The 24,007-nt window shown below is 39.5% G+C and overlaps 1 protein-coding gene across 1 annotated transcript; it reads left to right on the top strand.

Moving 5' to 3' along the window:
* The first annotated feature begins 373 nt into the window (after positions 1–373).
* Positions 374–22,004, top strand: LOC128359532 (synaptic vesicle glycoprotein 2B-like). Its single transcript, XM_053320024.1, has 14 exons — positions 374–603; positions 2,675–2,901; positions 8,176–8,356; positions 10,036–10,187; positions 11,497–11,630; positions 12,118–12,207; positions 13,494–13,607; positions 15,371–15,459; positions 15,599–15,674; positions 16,733–16,821; positions 18,661–18,794; positions 20,380–20,580; positions 21,551–21,710; positions 21,821–22,004. The coding sequence occupies exons 1-14, from the start codon at positions 374–376 to the stop codon at positions 22,002–22,004; spliced, it is 2,061 nt and encodes a 686-aa protein (XP_053175999.1).
* The last annotated feature ends 2,003 nt before the right edge of the window (positions 22,005–24,007 follow it).

Here is a 24,007-nt window from a genome sequence, read left to right as displayed (position 1 = left end):
GTGATCACATGTATCAGACTTAATGACTGGACAGTGAAGTGATAACAATCTACCTTCTATATCAGCCTGACATCATTTTATGTACTGTAATGTGACACATTTTGATTTGAAAACGAACTAACCAGTTTTCTGTTTTTTTCAGGAGTGAAAAATTAAAGACAACTTGTGACAGGACTGAGGAGTCACCACCTCCACCTCTACACCATCCTAAACCAGAGGAGCTTCAGCTTGACTCTTATATCTTCTAAATAATCTGCTCCATGATAGAATAAGCTGCATTTGTGATGTTAGCTCTTGACGTTATTATTCATTATTAACTTCTTATTAATAACTAGAATCAGCTGTTAGCCTAGAGTAGGTCTAGGAAGCCAAGATGGCTGACCCCTACCAAAACAACGTATACCACCAAGGTGACAGTTATGGGACTTATGGAGAAGGCGGTGGCCCTGATGGATACGGCTACCAGGCAGACTACCCTCCTCAGGAAGAGGATGCAGCCAGCGATGCGACAGAAGGCCACGATGAAGAGGACCAGATGTACGAAGGAGAGTATCAGGGAATACCACATCCTGATGAGGTGAAGGCTGCACAGAGAGCTGCACGGTGAGACTCAGTAGAAATGTAACATGGAATCTATAGACTGTAGACTAATCCCTAACATGTAGGCCCCAACTCTCTCACACACCAAACCTTTCTGAACTTTGTCAGGCCAGGACAACCTTCACCCCAACCTGTTGACAGTCCTAGACACTTAAAGACAGTGTAAAGTGAATTCAGACATTTTCTTCTAAACACATTAAATAGGTCATAAATGTATTTCTAAAAAAGGTGTAAAAAGTATTTCAACCATTTAGATTTGAATTGTGGAGCTAGGCTTCACTGTAATGTAAAACAACTTTAGAGTCCATCTGACTGACTTTTTCATGGACTACTTTAATGTCTCACCTTAAAGGTTAATACCAGAAGTATTTGCATTTTATCCAGTTTACTACAAATCACTGACACATCACATCACAGCTAACCTTTATGTCAAACATGCGCAGGGACAAAAAAATGTGAACACAGCCTTGGTTTTCATTCACTTTTGTATAATGCAGCAATCAATTGGCAGACTGTTGAAGCTTGCTGGAGTGTAGTAATACATCAATGTAAACAAAGTTTTTGTCAAAGTTACATTAACACTATATGACGTAAGGCAGTGCAGACTTTTTAGATCAATCTGCACAGAAGCTGCATTAATAAAAAGGCTGCAGAGAGACCGATGTTCACTGTGATTGATTTAAATACACTATGAGAATGAGTGGAAACAATGTAATGTTTTCCATCCAAGTGTCATCACATTTAAAAAGCCACTGTTCATAGATTTTTATGTGATCTTTGCACATTATTCATTTGGCATATATTTTGAAGTATACAGAATCCCAAAGTATTCATTGACAGAATCATTCAAAATACTTCTGCATGCACATGAGTACAAGGTACAGCTGCCACAAACCCCTTTTTATTGAGGGGACAGTGATGTGTTGAAGTGGGTAGACTTGGATTAAGATATACAGTGGTTGCATGTTGATAGTCTACCTATGCATTCAATGTAGGCTTAAATATGATAAAGCAATTAATACCAAGTCAATCGCAAGTACACTGAGCATGCAGGAGACCTTATTTCAGATCTTCAAAGGTTCAGTCTTTAGACCTTGGAGTCAACATTAAGTACATAGCATCAAGCCTCCAGGTCTCCTTACTTAAAGCCCTCTGTGGTGTAGGCACTGACCATCAGTTCACATTGCTCATAGAGCTGTTGACATGTCAGCAGCTGGTCGATACTGCACAAATCCACTCTGATTCTTTCTCATGTCTGAAAACCTGCTGTTTTTAAAATATGGATTTGTTTTCATCTTCACTGTGTCATCCTGAAGGACTCCTGTTATCTGTCCACTCCTCAGTCTAAAGAGCCTTGTGTCAAGCTTTGTTTAATATTGTTTTCCCCTTATTTACAAAAAAGAAAGATCTTTATTATTTTCTGTTCTGATTCTTAACTCTTATATACTGTTCAGGGTGATCCAGTTTTACATTTAAGAGCTGTAAAGACACCATATACACATTTCCTTTAGCAGGACTTTTGCTAATGTGACCCATAGTCTACAAAAAAGGACATAAAATGCATAATTTTTAAAATTTTTGTGCAGCTGTGCAAAACCCCCATCATCATAATTCTATAAAATGTTCTCCTGGATCATAAAATAATGATTGTGAATGTCCCATAATCAAATAGAATACACTCTGTCTGCTCTGCGACAGCTAAATCTTGAAAAATTAAAGTTTACTCAAACATTATTAATGACTAATGGGGAATTTATGAATGTGAGTTGGTGTAGAGAATAATGATGAGTCAGAATATGAACAGTATGTAAGGGTTAAGATGTATTTTATTTTGGAATGGGGGGGTATGTGTCTATGTATCATATTTTTTTGTGTTCCTGTTGTTGACGCCTGTAATTGATCACTTCATTCACTGAAGATGCATCTATGGTCGCCAGGGGTTACAGCCAATGGCTCTCCAGTTCACTCATCTGTTGTAAATTGCCATCATTTATACAAACAGTGTGTATAAAATGATGTGTGTTAGGGACATGAACATCTGATTGATCTAAAAGTTGTTTGTTTTCTATATCAGGGCTAAAGCTCGAGCAGCCGGCAGTGCAGTCTCTGAACTGGAGGAGTTATCTGAGCAGTATGAAGACATCATGGAGGACTGTGGTCACGGGAAGTTCCAGTGGACTCTCTTCATTGTTCTGGGTCTGGCTCTGATGGCAGACGGGGTCGAGTGTTTCGTGGTTGCGTTCGTTCTACCATCCGCAGAGAAGGATCTGTGTTTGTCCAATGCAGAGAAAGGGATGTTGGGTAAGGGCTTTCATGATTTATTGTTGCTTACAGTGTGGATGCTCTGCTGTAAAGTCTATGCTGGTGTAAGTGCAGAGAGGATTTGTGTTTTTCTACTATAGATGTAGCACTTGATTGATTCTCTCTGGTTAGTCTTCAGCCATCCTGAACAGAAGTACAATGCTGCTTCTTTTTTAAGTCTGAGACAGAGTAATGTGTTTGAGTTTCTCTGCTGAGAGGAGACATTAACTAAAAGAAGTCTTCATTAGCTGATTACATTAATGCTTTACAGTAGATACAGTCACACAGATCAGGTGTGGCTGACATTAAAGGTGTGTGTTAGGCCATAATTCTGACAATCAGTGAAATCTAATGTGAAATGAATAATATGCAGAATAAGGTAGTTTTTATGTTCCCATCTTTTATTTGTTCCTTGCAGGTTATTATTTGACACCAACACGTCCTCCAAATCTACATGTTTTGATTTATTACCAAAATGAACAGATCATCATTTTCTAATCCATTTGTAGCCTGTAAAGCCATAATTCATACACAGTGCCAGAGAACTTTATCATTCTAATCTTCCCTCATCACATATTATTACAGATGCATTTTTGATATGACATGCAGAATGAGACTGGTGACACACACACACACACACACACACACACACACACACACACACACACACACACACACACACACACACACACACACACAACCACACACACACACACACACACTCTGGCAGCCTAGGGAGAGTCAATAAGTCCTGAAGCTCCTCGGGGCTCAAATTAGACCTGCAGTGTAATTAGTTAATGGGCACTGAGGAGGCAGGAATGAATCAGTCTGATTGGCTGGGCAGTGAGCAGTATATCTGCGTATATGTATTTCTATATATTTGAATGGAGCTGTTTGCTTACTTGTGAGCTTGTAATTGTATAGTTTAGTGTGTTTAAACATGGGGTCTGTTGGTAGAGCAGAAAAGGAGGAAAGAGAAGGAGAGGAGTGAAGAGAAGTGGGGGGGGGGCAGTGCAGTGGAGCAAAAACAAGGGGAGAGGACAGGAGGAGAAGAGGAAAGTAAAGGGGAGGAGGAGAGAAAAGTAAGGGTGGAATGGAGACATGGGAAAGGAAGGAGGGGGCAAAAAAGGGAGGGGCAGAGAGGGGAGGCAGTTGGCAGACATCACAGTGCTGCAGTGCTGTCACATCGATGCATTATAGATGTAGAGAGCAGATTTGGAATGATTCAATTTCTTTCATTCCTGTTGAGTCTAGTTACTCATACATTCATATGCAGCTCATATAATAACTGGTGATAAAGCCTGAGTCAGCAATATGAACTTGCTTGTGTTTGACAGCAAAATATTTAATAAAGCACTGTTGTAGGAGATTGTGTGAAATGTGGTATACATTAAAGAGACAGGAAGTAAATGTCACCTGCAGTGACCTCTACTGGTGACCAGCATGAACTGCTGCAACACTCACAGACCTCTGAGCAAGACATCTGCTGACCCCCTCCCCCCCACAACCACTGGAGTCAGCAGCAGACGAGCTTCTCACACTCTGTTTCATCCTTTCTGTGTTTTCTACCTCTTCTACCTCCTCGTCTTATTTTCTTAACTCTTATGTACTGTTCATGTTCTGACCCTTCACTGTGTGGAGCGGCTCAGTTAGTGCCTGTAACAAAGTCTTAACTAATTTGGTACTTAACTCGTTCATTCACAATTACATTACATATTGATCTCATTGACAGCCATAATTATTTCTATTAATTAATTGAAAGTGAAGGATGCTACACAATTTGAGTGGTAGCAAAACCTAAAACCATCAATCACAAAAAAACATTTTGAAACATTTCCATTTTTGTATATTCTCGACCACTTAAGAAAAAGTCATAAAATTCCAGCCTTAAAGAGTCAAATGTCAATATGAGTCAGTGTTTGAAATGTGTTTTCCTCCTTTTCCCTTCAGTTGGATGTTTGAGCTTCACTGTGCAGAATGACATACAGTACCAGTCAGAAGTTTGGACACACTTTCCCATTCACATCAATGAGAGAGTGTGTCCAAACAGATGTAGTCCACTGAAACATTATTTCATATTTCTTGATGATTTTATGATATCAGTGTGTCCAGTTAAAAATGATTTGTAAGTGTTTTAGTTCAGTGGCAGAGTAGTGGCAGGTGTGAAGGAGCAAAGTACAATCCTCATGGTTAAAAACATTACTGACCTGTAAGGGAGCACTGTTCCTTTAAGAAAGAGACACAGGTATACTTTATGCACACTGAGGCAAAATTGTGCTTGTTTTGAATTAAAGACATTTTTGTTAATAAAAGTGCAAAAAGATGTAAGTTTATTTAACACAACACAAAACACAAAGTTTGTGACATCACAGCTAGTTTGGTGGCTGAATGAGTCCAGCTGTTAAACCTTTGACATGAATAATATTTATAGATTCTAGATTGCATCATAAAGGAGAAGTCAAAACCCATATCAGACACAAATGATTATGTAAAACGGAGTATGTTATGTTAAAAATGTTTATGGAGGGGACGAACACACACACTCACACACACACACACACACACACACACACACACACACACACACACACACACACACACACACACACACACAAACACGCGCACACACACACACACACACACACACACACACACACACACACACACACACACACACATTATGTAACATTTTTATCTGAAGAGCTGAGAGAGAAGAACTATTAGATTATATGTCAGTTTCACTTGCTTCATCTGAGTAACATGCCTACTTATCCTGACTGTTTTTATTCCTTTACCTCCTCCACTCACTGTCTCCTTTACCTCTCTCTTCCTCCTCCTCCTCCTCCTCCTCCTCGGTTCGGTCCAGAGCAGTGTTTTGCACTAAGAAACACTGTGTTTGCGCTCTGAGTCAGCAGACAGTCTGCAAATGATCGATACTCTCCGTTCTGACCTTGGAAAGAGTCTCACAGCGTCTCACTGCTGCTCCATTTACTCACACACTCAGTCTGAAAATAGATGCAGCTTCTATCTACACACTGCTGAACATGCCATCCTACACGCTCAAGTCTCAATGCACATTGTTACACACTAACATTAATGAATAAAACTAAAAATCACACTACTGAAAATGAGTCTTAACCTTCATGTCGTCCTCCCGGGTCAAATTGACCCCATCTGTTTTGACTGTTCCCTTTCCTCCTTCCTCCCTTCCTTCTTTCCTTTCCTCCCTTCCTTCCTCCTTTCCGTCCTTCTTTCCTTTCCTTTCCTCCCTTCCTTCCTCCCTCTATTCCCTCCTTCCTTCCTCCCTCCCTCCCTCCTTTCCCTCCTTCCTTCCTTCCTTCCCTCCTTCCTTCCCTCCTTCCTTCCTTCTTCCTCCCTTCCATCCTTCCTTCCTCTCTCCCTTCCTCCATCCCTCCTTTCCTTCCTCCTCCTTCCATCCTTCCTTCCTCCCTCCTTTCCTTCCTTCTTCCTCCCTTCCATCCTTCTTTCCTTCCTTCTTCCTCTCTTCCTTCCTTGACTTGAGGACAACAGGAGGGTTAATAAATAATGTAAATATTTAGTGTTCAAGCCAGGTATATGTACTATCTGTGTGTGTGTGTGTGTGTGTGTGTGTGTGTGTGTGTGTGTGTGTGTGTGTGTGTAGGGTTATGGATAAGACTCACATATTATGATGAGTCACACTGACAGCATGGCCATCTGCACACTGCGGTGTTAAGTTTCCAGGGTGCCAGTGTTTGGCAGCAGTCAGGGTTATATTTGGCAGAGGCAGAAGCACGCCGCTCATCAAGGTCTTGAAATTTTAAAGCCGGAAAGAGCTGAGTATGCTGACATCATGAAGCTCAGACATATTTCCCCTTCCATGTGTGTCAACCAATCTGAGAAAAAATTAAACAATGTGGACATTCCTTGATGCCCTTTTCAGATTGAGTTTGTAAATGCAATACAATACTTTAATGAACAACTTTAAATTGAAAAAATGTAAACCTTGAGATGTCTTGTTACATTGATTTGCAGCTCAGAGCTTGTGGATATACATGTCATATATAAATTAAACAGATGTGAATATAATGAGTGTAAAGTGAATTCAGACATTTTCTTCTTAACACATTAAATAGTTCATAAATGTATTTCTAAAAAAGGTGTAAAAAGCATTTCAGCCATTTAGATTTGAATTGTGGAGCTAGGCTTCACAAACTGTGTTTCAAGATTTCTGTGTTCAGGATTTAGTGAGCGGGTCTGAAAATGATTAGCATAAACCCGCCCCTGCTGCTGTAGAGGTATAAATACATTCAGCACACACTACTACTACTACTACAGTCTACAGTTAGCCAGTTATAAGTTACTATTATACTATTATAAGTTAATAGTTCATCAACTGCTAGCTCGGTGGCACCGAGCTAGCAGTTGAGCTAGCTGCTGAGTTAGCAGCAGAAAGCTCTCAGACCTAGCATCCATGTTTCTGGTAGAGGTGGTGACTTTGATCTTTGATTGACAGGTGACACTTGGTAGGGTGTTAGAGTGGAGAGATACCTAAAACATGCAGGGCAGTAACTCTCCAGGAGCAGAGTTGGTGAACACTGGTTAACAGTATTCTGGAAAAAAAAAACATTCTAGAAATATCAGATGTCTCCTCAGCTAAGAACCAAAATAACTTACTTCACACATTTGAAGAAAGAAAAAAGACCTTGCTGTAGCACATTTATGCCTCATACCATACTTTCATATTTCCATAACACCTCATTTTCATTATGTCTTTACTAATGTCAAAGTGTTATGATCTAAATATTCACTGAATTCAGGAAGTATCTAACTTGGCACATTTCACTCTGGAGTAGTTGTTGCCAGTTTCCATCATCCAGCTCAGGAGATGCAGGCAGATTGTACAAGGTCAGGCTTGAAAAAGAGATTTTAATCAGAATGAGACTTTAACCTGGTTAACTAAAGGATAAGAAGACTTGGCTGTGTTCTAATTTAATTTCAATTGTATTTTATTTGAAAGTTCAAAGAAGCTACTAGTCTAGTGAAAATGCTTTTTCTTTTATACTGAAATGACATGAAGCTCTTTGGTTGAAAATCAGTCTCTTCATGTTTTTAACAGAACATTTTCTAGTAGCTGGAAATTATTTTCCCAACTTTTCAGGGTTGAATACTGCACATTGAATCCAGCTGTAACAACTGCTACCACACTGTTATTGAGCAAGTTAATTAAGCTCCAAATATTTCTGACATGACCTCACTGACAATCTCTCCTTCTGCCTCTGTGTCTCTCTGCAGGTCTGATGGTGTTTCTGAGCATGATGGTGGGAGCGTTCCTGTGGGGGGGGCTGGCAGATAAAGTTGGCCGTCGGCGCTGTCTGATTGTGGCATTAGCCATTAACTGTGTCTTTACCTTCCTGTCCTCGTTTGCTCAAGGCTACGGCTTCTTCCTCTTCTTCAGGCTGCTGTCTGGCATTGGGTAACACACACAGGCACACACGCACACACGCACACACACACACACACACACACACACACACACACACACACACACACACACACACACACACACACACACACACACACGCACACACACGCACACACACACACACACACACACACACACACACACACACACACACACAGACACACACACACAGGCACACACACGCTCTGAGTTTATTATGATTATTTCTATATATTATTATAATTATGATTATATAGCATTATAACTCATCTAAAAGTGTCAGAATACAGAAATGAGTAAAAAGCCATAAGAGAAATATCTTACAAAAAAATGCCTACTTACTTTTTCTAGAGCTTTCAACCACATTTCATGGCATTCATCAGTGGATGGAGTTTCAGTGCTCAGAAAACTATTGATGGGCATTTTATTCACACAGCATCATAAAATCAATCACGTGACTCATTTTTCATTGATATATCTTCATATTCTTTTCTATATGGATGGCAGATTATTGGTCTATGAATTGGATGGATGGATTAGTTTACTGTGTTTTGTACTTATGGGACTGTATTTGTTGTATTTCAGTGTCTTTTGAAGGCAGTTTATGTTTAATGTATTATGCTGTTAGATGATGGTGGGTTGACATGTTGGAATGTTTGGTTTGTTGTTAATGAATATGTCTGAATAAAGTGATGAGTGATGGGTCATGTTAAATACTAACTTTTTGAGAGCTAAACAAAAGTGTTGTCTTGACAACCGTGTATTTTCAAAGCTGCACTATGAAAATTTTAATCCCTCTTTGTTTGGTAAAAACCTGCAGAATAGTGTTGTGTTCAGTGTACTTTCACCTTGCAGGATTTCTGAGTGCTGTGGTTCCTTTTTGCTGTCACATCACTGTCACCAATGTGTAACGGTTCCTTTTTCCAAATTCCATTTTTTCACAAGCTATTTCAAAAGATTCACAAGTTTTCGCTCACTAATACAGTCATTTATTATTGGGATCATCTGTCTAGCCAAGCTCCACATGCACAGTCTGCTGTGTCACTGCAAAAAAACAACACCACCAACTGGAGTGTTGTGTCTCAGAATAACTGTGTAGTCCACAGGGAGACACACACACTGACTCAGAAAGCAGGTCACATAATGCACAGCACATTGCAAGTGATACACACAGCACTTACAGTTCACAGCACAACACCACATCTCCCAGGTACACATGTTTTACCCACCTTACTGTTTATAACACATCTGGACTAATATGTAGTTATATCTATGTTTTTAGTCTGAGTTATAGACATGTGATTTTTTGTACTAAAATATAACTTTGCTTCAGTTTTGTACATTACAGCCTGACTTTTAACTCCTGTAATGTTTGTGGCAAAACTCCTAATTAAATATTCCCTTTTAATGGATCCATTTTTACAATTTTTTATGGCTCAGTGAACTGATACTCTTCCCAAAGGCCTGTAATGCATCTAAAATCTATTTCCTCTCACACTTTTGTGTAATTATTCCTCCATGAAAAAAAAAAATGGTTTATTTTTGTTGTCATACTTTTAAAAATGGCTTAAAAATGAATCAAACTCTCTCTCTCTCTCTCTGTCTATTTCTCTCTCTCTCTCTCTTTCTCTCTCTCTCTCTCTCTCTCTCTCTCTCTCTCTCTTTCTTTCTTTCTTTCTTTTCTCTCTCAGTATTGGTGGCACAGTGCCAATCGTGTACGCGTACTTCTCTGAGTTCCTTCAGATGGATAAGAGAGGAGAGCATCTGTCCTGGCTGTGTATGTTCTGGATGATTGGTGGGATCTACGCCTCATTCACTGCCTGGGGAATCATTCCCAGATATGGTAAAAAGTTACACCTGCACCAAGTTAACACTGTACACAACACAAAGTGACATGCCTTTAATTGATTGTACCTGGCCCCAACCTGGCCCCAACATGGCCCCAACCTGGCCTCCAGTGAGCAGATCCACCAAGATCTCAATGAAAATGCTGCTACTGCTTCTTAAAGGCCCGGTCACACCACTATTCACAACTGCAAATTCAGTTCATTCCAATAGAATCAACACACTCAGTGGATTTGCAAATAAATCCATGCTAATTTTCATATCTTTCTTTAACTGTGACCTGCACATTTTGTCCCATGACTAACAGAAAGCTGTGTTGTCAGTGTTTATTATACCTAACCACCTGTGTTGCATCATTTACTTTTATTTAACCTTTTTAAATTTTATGGAACAGATCTGTCCCACAGTGGTGTGCAGACATGCAGTGAGGAAGGAAGCAGTGATGCAATGAGCTATACGAGTTTGGAGAGCTTTATCTCCCATCTGCACTAACTTTTTATTGGACAGAAATACCAAGAAGAAGAACAGAGCAGTAAAGAGAAAATATAAAGAAGCACAGGGAGCTGTTGTGACTTACTAACACAAGCCTGGCAGGGATGCTGATTTCAGCTCGGGTAGGGACGAAATGCTTTGTGGGTTAGTTTACTATCTGGTCGTTTAGTATGTAGTGTGTAGGAAGGAAGTATGTAGTATAGAAGTATATAGTATGTATGTTTCGAACACAGCCAAGACTTTGGTTCTCACCAAAGTACCAGCCTCAGGGGGGCAGTAATGAGCCTTCTACAGTTTGGCTGACCAGTAGAAAAACTGATATGAAGAATATTCTAATATGTTTCATCAACATGTGCACAAAATATCAGTACTGAACTACAAACTGCAGCATGGCTCTCACACACTGTATATGGATGGTAAATGGACTGTACTTATATAGCGCCTTTCTAGTCTGTACGACCACTGTTGGCGCAGCAACAGGAGCAATTTGGGGTTAAGTGTCTTGCCCAAGGACACATCAACATGTGGACTGGAGGAGCCGGGAATCTTCCAATTGGAGGACGACCGCTCTACCTCCTGAGCCACAGTCTCTCATTGCAAAGCTCAATATTTATTTAGCAATCACATTTATTTTTTCATCACATCATGTTTCAGAACTGAGTGTCAAGCAGATGTGGTGTAAGGGTGATATGAACATACCTAGATCAGGTCAGCATCTCAGGACCAGAATAACTGAAAACACCTGTGGAGGTGTGTAAAGCCTTGAAAATAGCCTGACATGTATGGTGTAGAAATGTGTGTGTGTTTGTGTGCAGGTTGGGGGTTCAGTATGGGCACAGAGTTCCAGTTCCATAGCTGGAGGGTGTTTGTCCTGGTTGCGGCTCTTCCTGCCATCGCCTCCCTGGTTGGACTCACCTTCATGCCCGAGAGCCCTCGTTTCCTGCTGGAGGTGAGACTGCTGCCATGTGAACCGGACGTGTTCACTGTAGTAAAACTGTTCACATTGGTATTCAGGTTACACTGCAGCTCTAACCCTGTCTGGATACTGAGACAGGCTGGCAGTTCACAGTTCAAATAGTTTTGTGAGGTTCATTAAACTTGGAAGTCTCCCAGCTACATTATCTTAATGCAAAGTAAATGAATTGTGACTTCAGCCAAGAACACAGAACACAGGGCCTTTGATGTTGAATGAATAAATAATGTATTACACTTTTATACTTCGTGCATCGCTTTAATTTTTGGGTGCACCACGGTAACCCTGCATATGCTTTGCATGCATAAAAGCCTGAGTTTAATGGTTGCTACTTCTAACTGATGGTAATAGAATCCAGTCAAATGTATCCATATACATACAGTATACAGCAAGTCTTCATTCATTTCCAATATGACATATTTCTGTTTGTTTACATTGCTGTGTTTGTGTGTGTGTGGAGCAGAATGCCAAACATGATGAGGCGTGGATGATCCTGAAGCAGGTCCATGACACCAACTGGAGGGCCAAAGGACAGCCAGAGAAAGTCTTTACTGTGAGTACATGTAGCGGTTTAACACATGTTGCTTTCCATTGGAGCTAGTTTGAAGTCCAGAGTTGCAGTTTATGTTTGGTGCCACCTTTTCCATTTGGAGCCAGGACCTTCCAAATAAGGGGTTTGGGTTGCTGCACTGGAAACACACTCTCCTACCTCAAACCAAAGTGACAATACTCTGACTCTGAGAACAGCATGTCAACCAACTGTCAATTACAGCTGTCAATCAACACCCACACAGCAGACATCAAAGCTACTATAAGTCTTCAAATCTTATTAATAGAGCAATCATTTCCAAAATGACCACCAGTATCAATCTCTTAATGGTCTGAATTAAGAGATTGACACTATAATGACTCATTAAAAAACATCCGACTTAGCATTTCTAGAGAGAAGTTACGGCTTGTGAATGGGAGCATCTAGTGTCTGTTGATGACATTGCACTTCAAGGTATTTTTATTGGCTTCGGCCTCAAGCCAAGGAAGCTTCCATTTGGGACAGTCTCAAAAGTGCAGGCAAAATAAACATGGAGCTTTTCAGTTCTATTAAAAGCAGTTTTAATATATATAAAGAATAAATCAAGTCCTTCAGATTTCATTGGACTGCAGATGCATTTAAACACATTTGCTTAACAAGTCATATAATGCTGCTCGTTGTATTATCAGGTTGGACTGTAGATACAGATACAGGTTCTGAGCATTAATTATGTGCCATTAAAAACAGCCAATAAAAGGTGATTAGACATCTCTGAGTTGCATAACTTGTACATTTTATAACCATTTGATGTACATTTCTCTGACTGAACTGGCAATGACAGTGAGCCGGTGTGATCAGATGTTTCAGGTCACACTGAAAAGACCATTGTAACAAGGCCTGCTGCTTTCATGGCTGGGGACAGTCACAGTAATATATTTCACTTACAAAGCTGGTGGTTCATCAGATACTAATAAAATACTTGTTTAAGAAATTTACTAGATCAGCTCAAAATGCTGCTCTCATCTTCTCTGTGAAGAATGTTAGGTGTGATGGATTATTTCAGTCTCATTTATAATTCAATAATAAATCTAAAGATGTATTTATAGATTTTACTGATGACTAAAGAGCTTATTTTTGAATTGTCTAGCTTGTAAGAGGGCAGGGGAAGAAATCAAAGCTTAAATTGGGATCAGCGTGAGACAGCAGCTGAAATAAGACAAGAGCTCATTTATACACTGAAGATTTTCAGTTGCATCGAGGAGAAAGTAGTGTTGTTTGAAGTTTTCTCTTTCTTTTCTCTTTCCCTTTAGGTGACTCACATCAAGGCTCCTAAAACGGCAGAGGATGAGTTTATTGAGATACAGAGTGCTACAGGAACATCTGTACAGCGCTGGGCTGTCCGCTCACTAACACTCTGTAAACTGGTATGTAACACACACACACACACACACACACACACACATACACACACACACACACACACACACACACACACACACACACACACACAGTACAGGAGACCACAGCTGGCAGCATGCTGCAAAGGAATGATGCACCTTTCTTATTGTTTGTCTGTTTCCTGAGTCTCAATGACGAAACTATATTGCTGCAAAGGTTTTTACTGACATTCATGGTCCCCAGAGGATGAGTTCTACACTGTAGTGATTTGTGTGACAATTGTGGATCATACTGAAATATCTCAACAACTATTGGCTGGATTATCACAAAGTTTCTAGCCAGTATATCCATGTGGGCCCCGTAAAAGTTACATTTGTTCTGCAATATAGGTCCCATGTGGGTTTCTCTGCAGTTTACATGGTGACCCCACCTGTGTTTGCCCATATGGGCTTCAAGTGGGTTCTGACTGGGTTTCAGGTGGGGCCCATGTGGGTGAATTACACATGTGGGGCCCATGTTTCTGAAACAATATGGGGCCCATACATTTTGCCCTGTTTATGCCCATGCCTGCTTAGCCCACTTACACCCCTTATAGGTCTCATACAGTCAGCCCACATGGGCTTTACATGTGGGGTCCATGTTACTGAAACCATGTGGGACATGTAAAAGTTTCCCAGTTCAAGCCCATGCCTACTCAGTACCCATGTAGCCCGCATTAAACCCATGTGGGGCCACATGGACATGCTGGCTGGGTTACCGTAGATATTCAAGGTTCCTGAAGGTTACATTCTAACCACTTTTATGATCCTGATCCTGATGATCTCACTTATGCTGTGATATACTGTATCTAAACATCTATTCAATGGATTGTTACAAAGTTTGGTGACTTTGGTGATCCTCTGATTTTAATACTGTGGTTCATGACCAAACATGCTAGAATTATCACAGGGAGCATTTTAGTATTGTGATGTTACAGTAGCATTGAGTACAGCTTCACACACTTAATAGCAGCTCTTAATCTTATAAGTCAACATTTCCTTCTGTACTTGATGTAATTCTATGCAACGTTTCATACTAAATTAAAGTAACTACATGTAGAATTAGAAAACGTCTGATTTTGCAGCCCCTCTATGGCAGTATCATTTTATTAGCATATGAAGGCACCTCAGAGCCTGTCTACAATGTTATCAGTATCAATATCAGATGTCAGGTCTCTGTAATATTTGAGTGCAATATCATCTGGGTTTTGATTTGATGAGACATGCATCAATAATGCAGCATAATGGAAAGGACTGAAGTGTACTGAGCGTTGTCATTGCTCGTCTAAAGTTAGAAGACAGTAGTATTAAACTAGGACTCACTCTGTCCACTCATATTCAAGAGAGGGAAGGAAAATATGTGATTCCCAACTTTCAACATGTCTGAAGCAAGGCAACTGGCAAATTCCATATTTTGAGTTCAGCTGTAGAATATTGCTCCACCTTAGGTTGAAGAAGTATTATGACTTCTTGGACTAAGTGAACGATTTTAAACTCAAAATGTGACTCAACTCATGGTCAAGGTTATAAGAAAAGATGTTTTCTTTTCACACTTCCTGTCCTGAAAACATCAACATCAACATTCACTCAATAATGACAATTGACACAGATTATCACAAATTCACAAATATGGAAACTTAGGTGTACATCAGACCCTTATTTTTGGACTATGTGGTAAAGAGGGAGTATATATGAGTAATCTGGAGGGACTTGCTTCTTGGTTCACTGCTGTATTTGCATATTTGTCCCAGGTGCTGAAGAACGTAGCATCTCTCCTGTCTGCTGAGCTCAGGTTGGCTACACTCTTCATGGCCATCATCTGGTTCTGCATGGCTTTCAGGTTAGTTCACACAGTCATCTGCAGAGCAACCTATATGACTCTTCTATCTACCAGATCTTCAGTTAGTCAAAAAGTTACATTCTGATTGTTCTGTGCTTCTTTTATTGACTCTGTCTTCTCTCAAAACACACTGTCACAGTTTCTACGGTCTTTCTGTGTGGTTCCCTGACATGATCAAACATCTCCAGAATGAAGAGTATGTGTCCAAAGTCAAGGTAACAACAACATTTAACCCTCTGCACCTAAAAGACACAATTTGTCACTAAGCATACTCCTTCTTCATAAAGTCATAACTCATCAAATCACAGACTCCATACACATCTAGTTAGATTTTACACTTTGTGAGCCTTATATGTCTTATATGCCTGATCATTGATTAATCAGAATCAGAATATCTTTATTGTTATTGTAACAGGTACATCACGAAGTGCAGTCCTTGGCAGTGCAAAAGAGCTAACAAATAAAAAACACATGAAAAAATAAATAAATAAAACAACCCATTCACTCGTCCACATAACTTTATTGCACACAGTCCTTGTTTACAGTAACTTAAAGTGTATATCCAGTGTAAGACTGAGGTGCATATGTTATGTGAGTCAGTATTTAATGTACACAAATCCACTTTTAGGTGTAATTAATTTGGTTCCACATGTCCTACTATGGTTCCTATATCCCTTGGACAGACCTCTACGAATTACACTCAAACAAATGACCAAAACAAACCCCCAAAGCACATAAAACTTTTGTCCTGCTTTGGGATGCAGGCTATGGATGAATCCTAATGATTTTTGCGTTGTCCCCTGTCCTTTCACCTGGCACTACCATCAGGTCAAACTTTTCAAGTGTACAAAAGAATGATTAAAATCTAATGAGCAGACAGTCATTACTGTCATGAGCACATTCATGCCCCCTATTGACCATTTAATGACCTCAGAATACACATTTACAGTTTTAGCCAAACCACTGTCACTGTGAAGGCTATGGGAAGAGCAAAAAGCATGGTGTCTGCTTTGTTCAACACTTCAATACAGTGTTATCATCATCTTTAATTCACTTCATTATATTTTATGATGTTTGATACAGCAATGCATTTGTAGAGAACTTGGGTCTTGTGTGTTGCAGTGTATGAGAATGTGCAGTGCAGGTATAGACTGGCCCTCTGGAGTCTATATGGAATATTTTTTGTGAAAACATGCATGACATTTGGTGTATCTGTTCATCTTTTTAAGTTTGAAGTGACGTTGTAGATCTGGTTGTTCTTGTCTCTGTTTAGATCTTCCATAGAGAACGAGTGGAGAACTTCCATTTTAACTTTTCTTTGGAGAACCAGATCCATAGAGAAGGAGACTACATCCATGACAAGTAAGTCCCACTGTGCCATAGAGTAGATGCAAAGGTAGCTGACAGATATACTGCAGACTGGAGGTCACTCATTTTTTGTTATATCAGCTGTAAATGAAATGAAATCTTATAAATCTTCTGCCTCAGTTGAAGAGCAAACATAGGAAAGAAAAAAGTCCTATTTATTTCACCTTCAAAATAGAACTTTTTTCCCCAAAACCATCATCAGAATGTAATCAGAGTACAGTCCATTGGTGGCTTTTAGTATGAATGTAATGACACTACAGTACTATGTTATTTAAGCATGTTGATCCTTTGGTCATGTTTGTAGACTGAACCAATAAACACAAGTGTCATTATTATAGTGTATCAACCATTTCATTCTCAGTTCTGTTATCACAAAGTAGCATGCTGTGTTAATGTGTATGTGAAAAATTAGCTATATGTGTACAGGTAGTGATTTTACTGCATATGCTAATGCTCTGATGAAAGAACCATAAACTTACTTTGTGAATACAGTAAACCTCTGAAGGTTTATGTAAGCTTCACTTTTGATTTTGTCACTATATTCTGATACAATGTATGGAATACTTGTATTTACTATACATCCATATACTGAAGGTTCCCTGTCCATGTGGTTGAAGCAAGTAAAGATACACCTTCTTATTTTATTACTGCACACCCACAAGTCCAGAAAGTTCCTCTCAGCTCACTGCTCATGTTTTCAAGTTTTCAAGTGTTTAAAGCCAGAGGGAAAGCAGAGCTAAACAGGCTTCAAGCTTCATGCCTTTATGTTCGCCTCACATTACTTGCGTATGTTTGACCATGGGATCATTTGTATTTATTTGCCTCAGCCCGAGTACATTAGTCATAAGCTAGCAAGCAGCAGAGTAGGCACTGTGTGTGTGTGTGTGTGTGTGTGTGTGTGTGTGTGTGTGTGTGTGTGTGTGTGTGTGTGTGTGTGTGTGTGTGTGTGTGTAACTAATCATGATCTTTGTGTACATACTGAGGTAACAGTTCAGGTTTTCAGATGGTCTCATATAGAAGATATACAGGTGTCACACAGTACCAGTCATAATTTGGACATACATTCTCTATCAAGAGAGTGTGAAAGTGTTACATTACATTACATTCACATACTGGTATAAAATGATCTTCCATCTGTCCGTTACAGCTGACTACAGAATGTTTTATCATAACTGAAGGAGGACTAATTACTTTTACAAGCTAGTCTTTGAAGCATATAAATAAAATGTTAACAATTAGTTTCTATGATATTCATTCTTAAGACAATATTATTCTCAATATTACAATATTACTCGTCTGCATCCCATTACAGTATGTTTGTGTGAATGTGATTTTACTTTCCATTTATAAAGAAGATTTATTAAGATGCATCTTTTGGCTTCCATAGCTGCATGCAGTTTTGTGCCAAGGTGATTTCCAAAACATCAGCAGTGAACTGAGGGGAAACCTGAGGATTTGTAGTTGTCACGAGGCTGTGCATAAAAATTAGGGAGTATATCTTCAAGGATGCTTCACCTGTGCAAAGCTTTCATTGCAGTGTATGTTATACTACTGTATATCATTTAACTTCTATGCTTTTTGCAGAATTAAAACAAACAGAATGGGTGTTAACTTTCAGGCCTGGAGGTTAATAGAATAATGCCATGGAGGTGATCATTGTGTCCACATGTGGAGTAATGCTCATTCTGTGGCAGTATTATCACTGGTGGCCGTATCAGATTTACCCATTCTGTCTGTTCTACTTCTGTACTGCCACAGCAATAGAAGTCAGTCCATGTTTTCTTAGTGTGTTGGTTTGCGTGTGTGTGTGTATGTCCCATACCATCCCCATAGGTTCATCAGTATAGAGCTGAAGTCAGTGAAGTTTGAGGACTCACTGTTTGAAGACTGTCGCTTTGAGGACATCAGGTCCACAGAAACGGTGTTTAAGAACTGCACCATCCGCTCCACTGTCTTCTACAACACAGGTAGGTTCAGCTGGAGTGGGTTTTGGACAGTTAGACATCAGGTATGGTCTGAAGTCATCTGTCATCAACCACAAATACACCAGGTGATGTTAGCCAGTAACTAACATGTTGAACCACTTCAGACCAGAAAGGTTAAACCGATGTTTGCAATGCTCAAGTCCTTATCAATATGAAACATGACATGAAACAAAACCATGAATCATACCATCAGTGTTTCACTATGAGGCATGTCATATTGACACAGCACTGCATTGCAAAACTTTATTAATTGTTATAAATCACATTAAACGACTTAGCTGTTGAGGTGGAATAGTATTTATTGGTATAATCTACTTCTTAGCAAATTTCTCAAAACAGTTATCGTACTACTTTGTACTAACACACCCTTTATAAAGGGTTAAATGTTTAACTAATGGCTCTGTTAATGGTTTAATAAATCATTAATTTATCTTTCATAGACCCTAAAACAAATACCTCATACGTCATTAGAAAAAGTTAGGAGGATATTTTCAATCATAAAATGTTAATAAAAGAAATTTAGAAAAATCCAACAAGTCTGCTGATGTAAATGTTATGTCATTAATACATCAATTTTAATCCAGATGTGCTACAAAGGATTTCCAGAAGGAAGGAAAATAAACTCCAGCCATGATTTTCACAGCCTGGCAACCCACATGATGCTCATAACAATGACTTAAGGCTACTCTGATCAGTGTTTTTATATGAAAGATGGTTCAAAAGAAGATTCGTAATGTACAACTGTTGACAAACCTAGAGAAAAGTATAAGCCTGAAGTTCCTCTTAGCTCCTTAGTGTCCTGTTTGGTAGCACTGTACACTATTTGCCTAGGACCAAACAAAAGACAAACTGGTGAACATAGTGGAGCATTTAACAGCTAAAGAGACAAAGATTTTCACAGGAGCTGGTGGAGACCAAAACGGAGCTAAAAGGAGTTAATACTGGACTTACATTTGTCATTTTGTCCACCTGATGAATTAGCCCAAAAAGGTGTCTACGGTTTGTTTCAGTGCACCCACATTGCCCAAAAAAGTGGTGCTTTACCCTTCAGTGTCTGTCTGCTAGAGTGCTGTTTTTGAGTTTGTTTAGAGTTGAAGGCCACATGCTGCAGACAGAATTTATGATCCAATTGTTCCTCCAACACTGACCACAGCTCTAATTGTCCATACCTCGTTTTAGAAATGTGCTGCCATGGAGTCATTACTGTATGTCAGTCCAATTCCAACTGGGGTCCAAAGTGATGAAAATGTGTTTGTGGCCTCAGGGCAAAAACATTTATTTTGAACCTGGATTTTTTTTAAAAAGACATTTTCCAAATAGTCTATTACGTACTAATATAAGAATATAGCTTCTAGCAGAGCATAGCAACAACATTGAGATAAATGAGCAAATAAGAAAATAAATGATGTAAAGAATGTAGAGTTCAAAATATCCACAGCAGAAAAGACTGAGAGGTTTGATTAAAAAATGCAAAAATGTTCCAAATATACAAAACCTTGATGAATGTTTCACTAATTGAGGTTGAAGGCTCATCAGTTGTGTTTCATGGTCTGCCTGTGTTCTGTAGACCTGAGGGAGGAGAAGTTCATCGACTGCAGAATGGAGAATACCACCTTTGAGCACAACAAACACGGCTGCCACCTGGACACTCTTGAGGAGAATGACGTTCTCATTTACCTGGTCAGCTTCCTGGGCAGTCTGGCCGTGTTGCCCGGCAACATCATCTCTGCACTCTTCATGGAGAAGATCGGCAGGGTGAAGATTATAGGTGATGTTTCAGAAGTTTGTTGTCATTTTATAGATGCTTGATGATGTTTTAAGTGTGCATACTATATGTTCTATGTATGGATGAAGGTCTGGACAAGCAGGTCACATGATTACAGTTAGGTGTGAAGTGTCTTTTGTTGCCAGAAAGTTTGTGTATAACTTTGAGGAACAGATTTTCTAAAATTTTGGACTCGACAATGACCCATGACAATTGTTCCCAAACCCAACGTACATAAGCATGACGCTTCACAATCATCATTTTCCTTCACTTCACAGTTCATAGTGCTCATACTGCAAATGTTTCTCCTGTGATGATTATGGTGTACCTGATGATTGGAGCTGATTGTGGGTTTGGTTGAATCCATCCCTAGGAAGTACATCCACACCTCATTGGGTTTTTGTCCAGTGCCAACATTAAGTACCACAGATGGAAGTAGTTTTTCTCTATATGTGGAAAGGCAGAAAGGAAACTGCAATTACAGTATCATTTGCCTTTTAATGACCATACCATTACTGATTAGAAAACTCATTAGAATTTGATCTCAGGTAATAGAAAGCAAGAGAACCATGAAAATTTCGGAGGAGGTTTGGCTCATTTTCATCCTGAAAATGAAGGACTTGAATGAAAACTATCTAACCCACTAGAATATGGATCATATGCATGGTTCACATGCAGCCCTGTTGTAGTCCATATAATCCATGTGCACTACAGCTGTGGTCATGGACTATACATTGTCTATACTCAGTTTGGTGCATGTTGAACCTACAGTTATACATCAGCTTAAATATAGAAATACAGATTCTAAATAGTAAATGTCAACCAGTGTGTTGTGTCCATAGACTGTATATAAGGGGTTGCGTCAAGCATTGAGGGCTGGACTGATGAAAGTCTCAGTTCTACAAATATGTGACCAAATATTACAATTACAGTGAGACAGGATTGATTGTAGGATCTGTGTGTATCTCCTCAGGTGGCTCCATGCTCATTTCAGCAGGTTGTACCTTCTTGCTGTTTCTGAGCTTCAGCCAAGCAGCGATCATCGCCCTGCAGTGTCTGTTCTGTGGCGTCAGTGCAGCTGCATGGAACGGCATTGAGGTGGTGACCGTGGAGCTGTACCCTGCTTCTAAAAGGTACCAAATAAGTCTGATTGTATACTTTAACTGATTATATAATACAGTAGAAAGATCTTTTAAGAGCGGTCATCAAAAGCACATATCTCATCTCTGTCTGTGTCTCTCAGGGCCACAGCGTTCGGCTTGCTGAACGCTCTCTGTAAGTTGGCGGCGGTGCTCGGCAGTTCTATCTTCGCCAGCTTCGTGGGCATCACCAAAGCCATCCCCATCCTGCTGTCCTTCGCTGCACTGGTATGCGGCGGCCTGGTGGCTCTCAGACTGCCCGACACGCGAGAGAAAGTCCTCCAGTGAGGTGATGTGAGATATGGTACAGGGGGGCTGGTGGGGGGGATGGGTTGATGAGAGGATGAAGAGGCCAAAACATATCCAAGAATTTGGTTGAGTTTCAGTTGAATTTGACTTCACGTTGCATTTTAGAGAGAATGGAAATAACTAACACCTATTAAATGTAAAATGCCAAGCTTTTTTCCCCCTTTATATTAACTGTGTTGTTATTTTGTGAAGATTTCAGAAAGGAAGGGTTGATCATTATCACTCAGGATGGGATGTGGGGAGGAGGGATAGATTATAGTGTTCAGAAACTATAACTATACTGTTGAATTAAAGCGTGAATAACAATGAATCTGTTAAGACACTGGATTTACATGGTTATCATATCCTCTGCTCCTTGTATTTCTACCACCAATTACATGCATGATGGGGAATAGTGTCAGATAATGGCCACATGTTGCTATAAATTATTTTCTGTGACTGGCTTTTTTTTTCAGGCTTTCCAGCAACTTTAGCAAATATCTGAGTCTAGAAAAAGGTTGGCTCTTCTACCAATCAGCCTGAATGTTGAAATTGTGAATGAGGCTGTTGAAGTTTGTAATTCTCTGAAGTTTCTACTTATTCTTGCAATATTGTCACTTTACAGCTGTGGCCAACTAATGACTGCATTCAGCTTGTCCAGTTAACAGTATTTGTCGTTCTGGTTTGAGCTTAGTCACGTATGACTGATGATGTCTGTAGCTTGATTAAGGAAATATAAAATTATAAAGATTTTTAAATGTGTTTCTGGAAATATGAGTAGAAACTTTGGGTGGGTGTTTCCCATAGCAACATTTGTTTTACCCCTTTTTTTGTAATGGTTGTTTTTAGTGATATGAGACTAGGCCTATCACAATAACTTTAGTTGGACGATATATTGTCATAGAAATAACCGTGAATGATGATATTATTGTACGATAAGTCGATAATTATTGTGACAGGCCTATATAACATTTAACATTTTGGGAATACCCACTGTGCTGTTGAGTTTTTATTTTTTCTTAGACAGTGGAAGGTGAAAGTTGGACTTTAAGAATATATCCTAAAGGAGCCATTTTAATGATTTTGTGTAAAAAAAATAAAAAAAATCCCCTGCAACTGGTAACCTCTTGAACTCCAAAGTTTCTAGTTGATGGTTTTTACAGTGCCATTTCACTAGCAGTTTCTAGGTTCTCATTTCATCAGACTAACAGAGAAGTTTAATATCTTTGAATACTGCAGTGATATTACTTGAAGTGAAACAACTACTCATGTGTATCGAGGTCCGACTGTCCGTCCCATGTGCTGTATGTTGTGTATGAACACTGTCTAGGTCAGTCTGTAGTTCAGTCTGAAATTGATCACCTCCTGCCATCAGCACAGGTAGAGTGTAGTTCCATGTGGCTGGACTTAAACATACATAATATGTCTGATAAAACTGTGTGTACATTTGCTTTTCTGTCTTGCCTGAACTGAACTGGAGCTTTAAATATATTTTTCTGGAACAGATATCAACAGATGTACAGCATAGACAAAGCTACATTTGGTAACATAACATTTGGTCTCTTCGGTGTGTTAATATAACTCTGTCTCTTTCCTTTTTAATAATTTCCCACACTGTCACTTGTTCCCTGGCCTGAAATGAGTAAAGGCATTATTGCACCACCTTGTGGAGGAAACTGACCATCACTCTTGGTTTGGTTCCCCTGTTTGCATGTACACTATGAATCCTGCAGTGAGACCACATACTGCCTTCCCAGTTTGAAAATGGGGATGGAAATGCTTGTGAATGGAGAACAATGGTATACTGATAAATACAAACATGACTTCATAAAAGCAGCTGCCATTAGTCATGTAAGGTCAGCTGTCTGTGGTTATGTAGTCCAAGTGGAAGACACAAAATGAACTGAAGGAGAAACGTGATAAATTGCCTCGTGCTCAAGTGAAAGGGAGATTGATTTATAACTGGTGAAAAGTATTTGTCATTCAGCAATCAGCATTGTGAG

Source organism: Scomber japonicus, chromosome 5, assembly GCF_027409825.1.
Source record: "Scomber japonicus isolate fScoJap1 chromosome 5, fScoJap1.pri, whole genome shotgun sequence".
NCBI classification, from domain to species: Eukaryota; Metazoa; Chordata; class Actinopteri; order Scombriformes; family Scombridae; genus Scomber; species Scomber japonicus.
The sequence above is the reverse complement of the archived record's forward strand: the minus strand, read 5'-3'. Positions and strand labels throughout refer to the sequence as shown.

Excerpts from the sequence above, each read along its gene's own strand:
- LOC128359532 (XM_053320024.1), top strand. The coding sequence starts at position 374 with ATGGCTGACCCCTACCAAAACAACGTATACCACCAAGGTGACAGTTAT. Across the intron at positions 2,902-8,175 it reads TGCAGAGAAAGGGATGTTGG|GTCTGATGGTGTTTCTGAGC; the intron begins GTAAGGGCTTTC and ends GTCTCTCTGCAG. Across the intron at positions 12,208-13,493 it reads AGCCAGAGAAAGTCTTTACT|GTGACTCACATCAAGGCTCC; the intron begins GTGAGTACATGT and ends CTTTCCCTTTAG.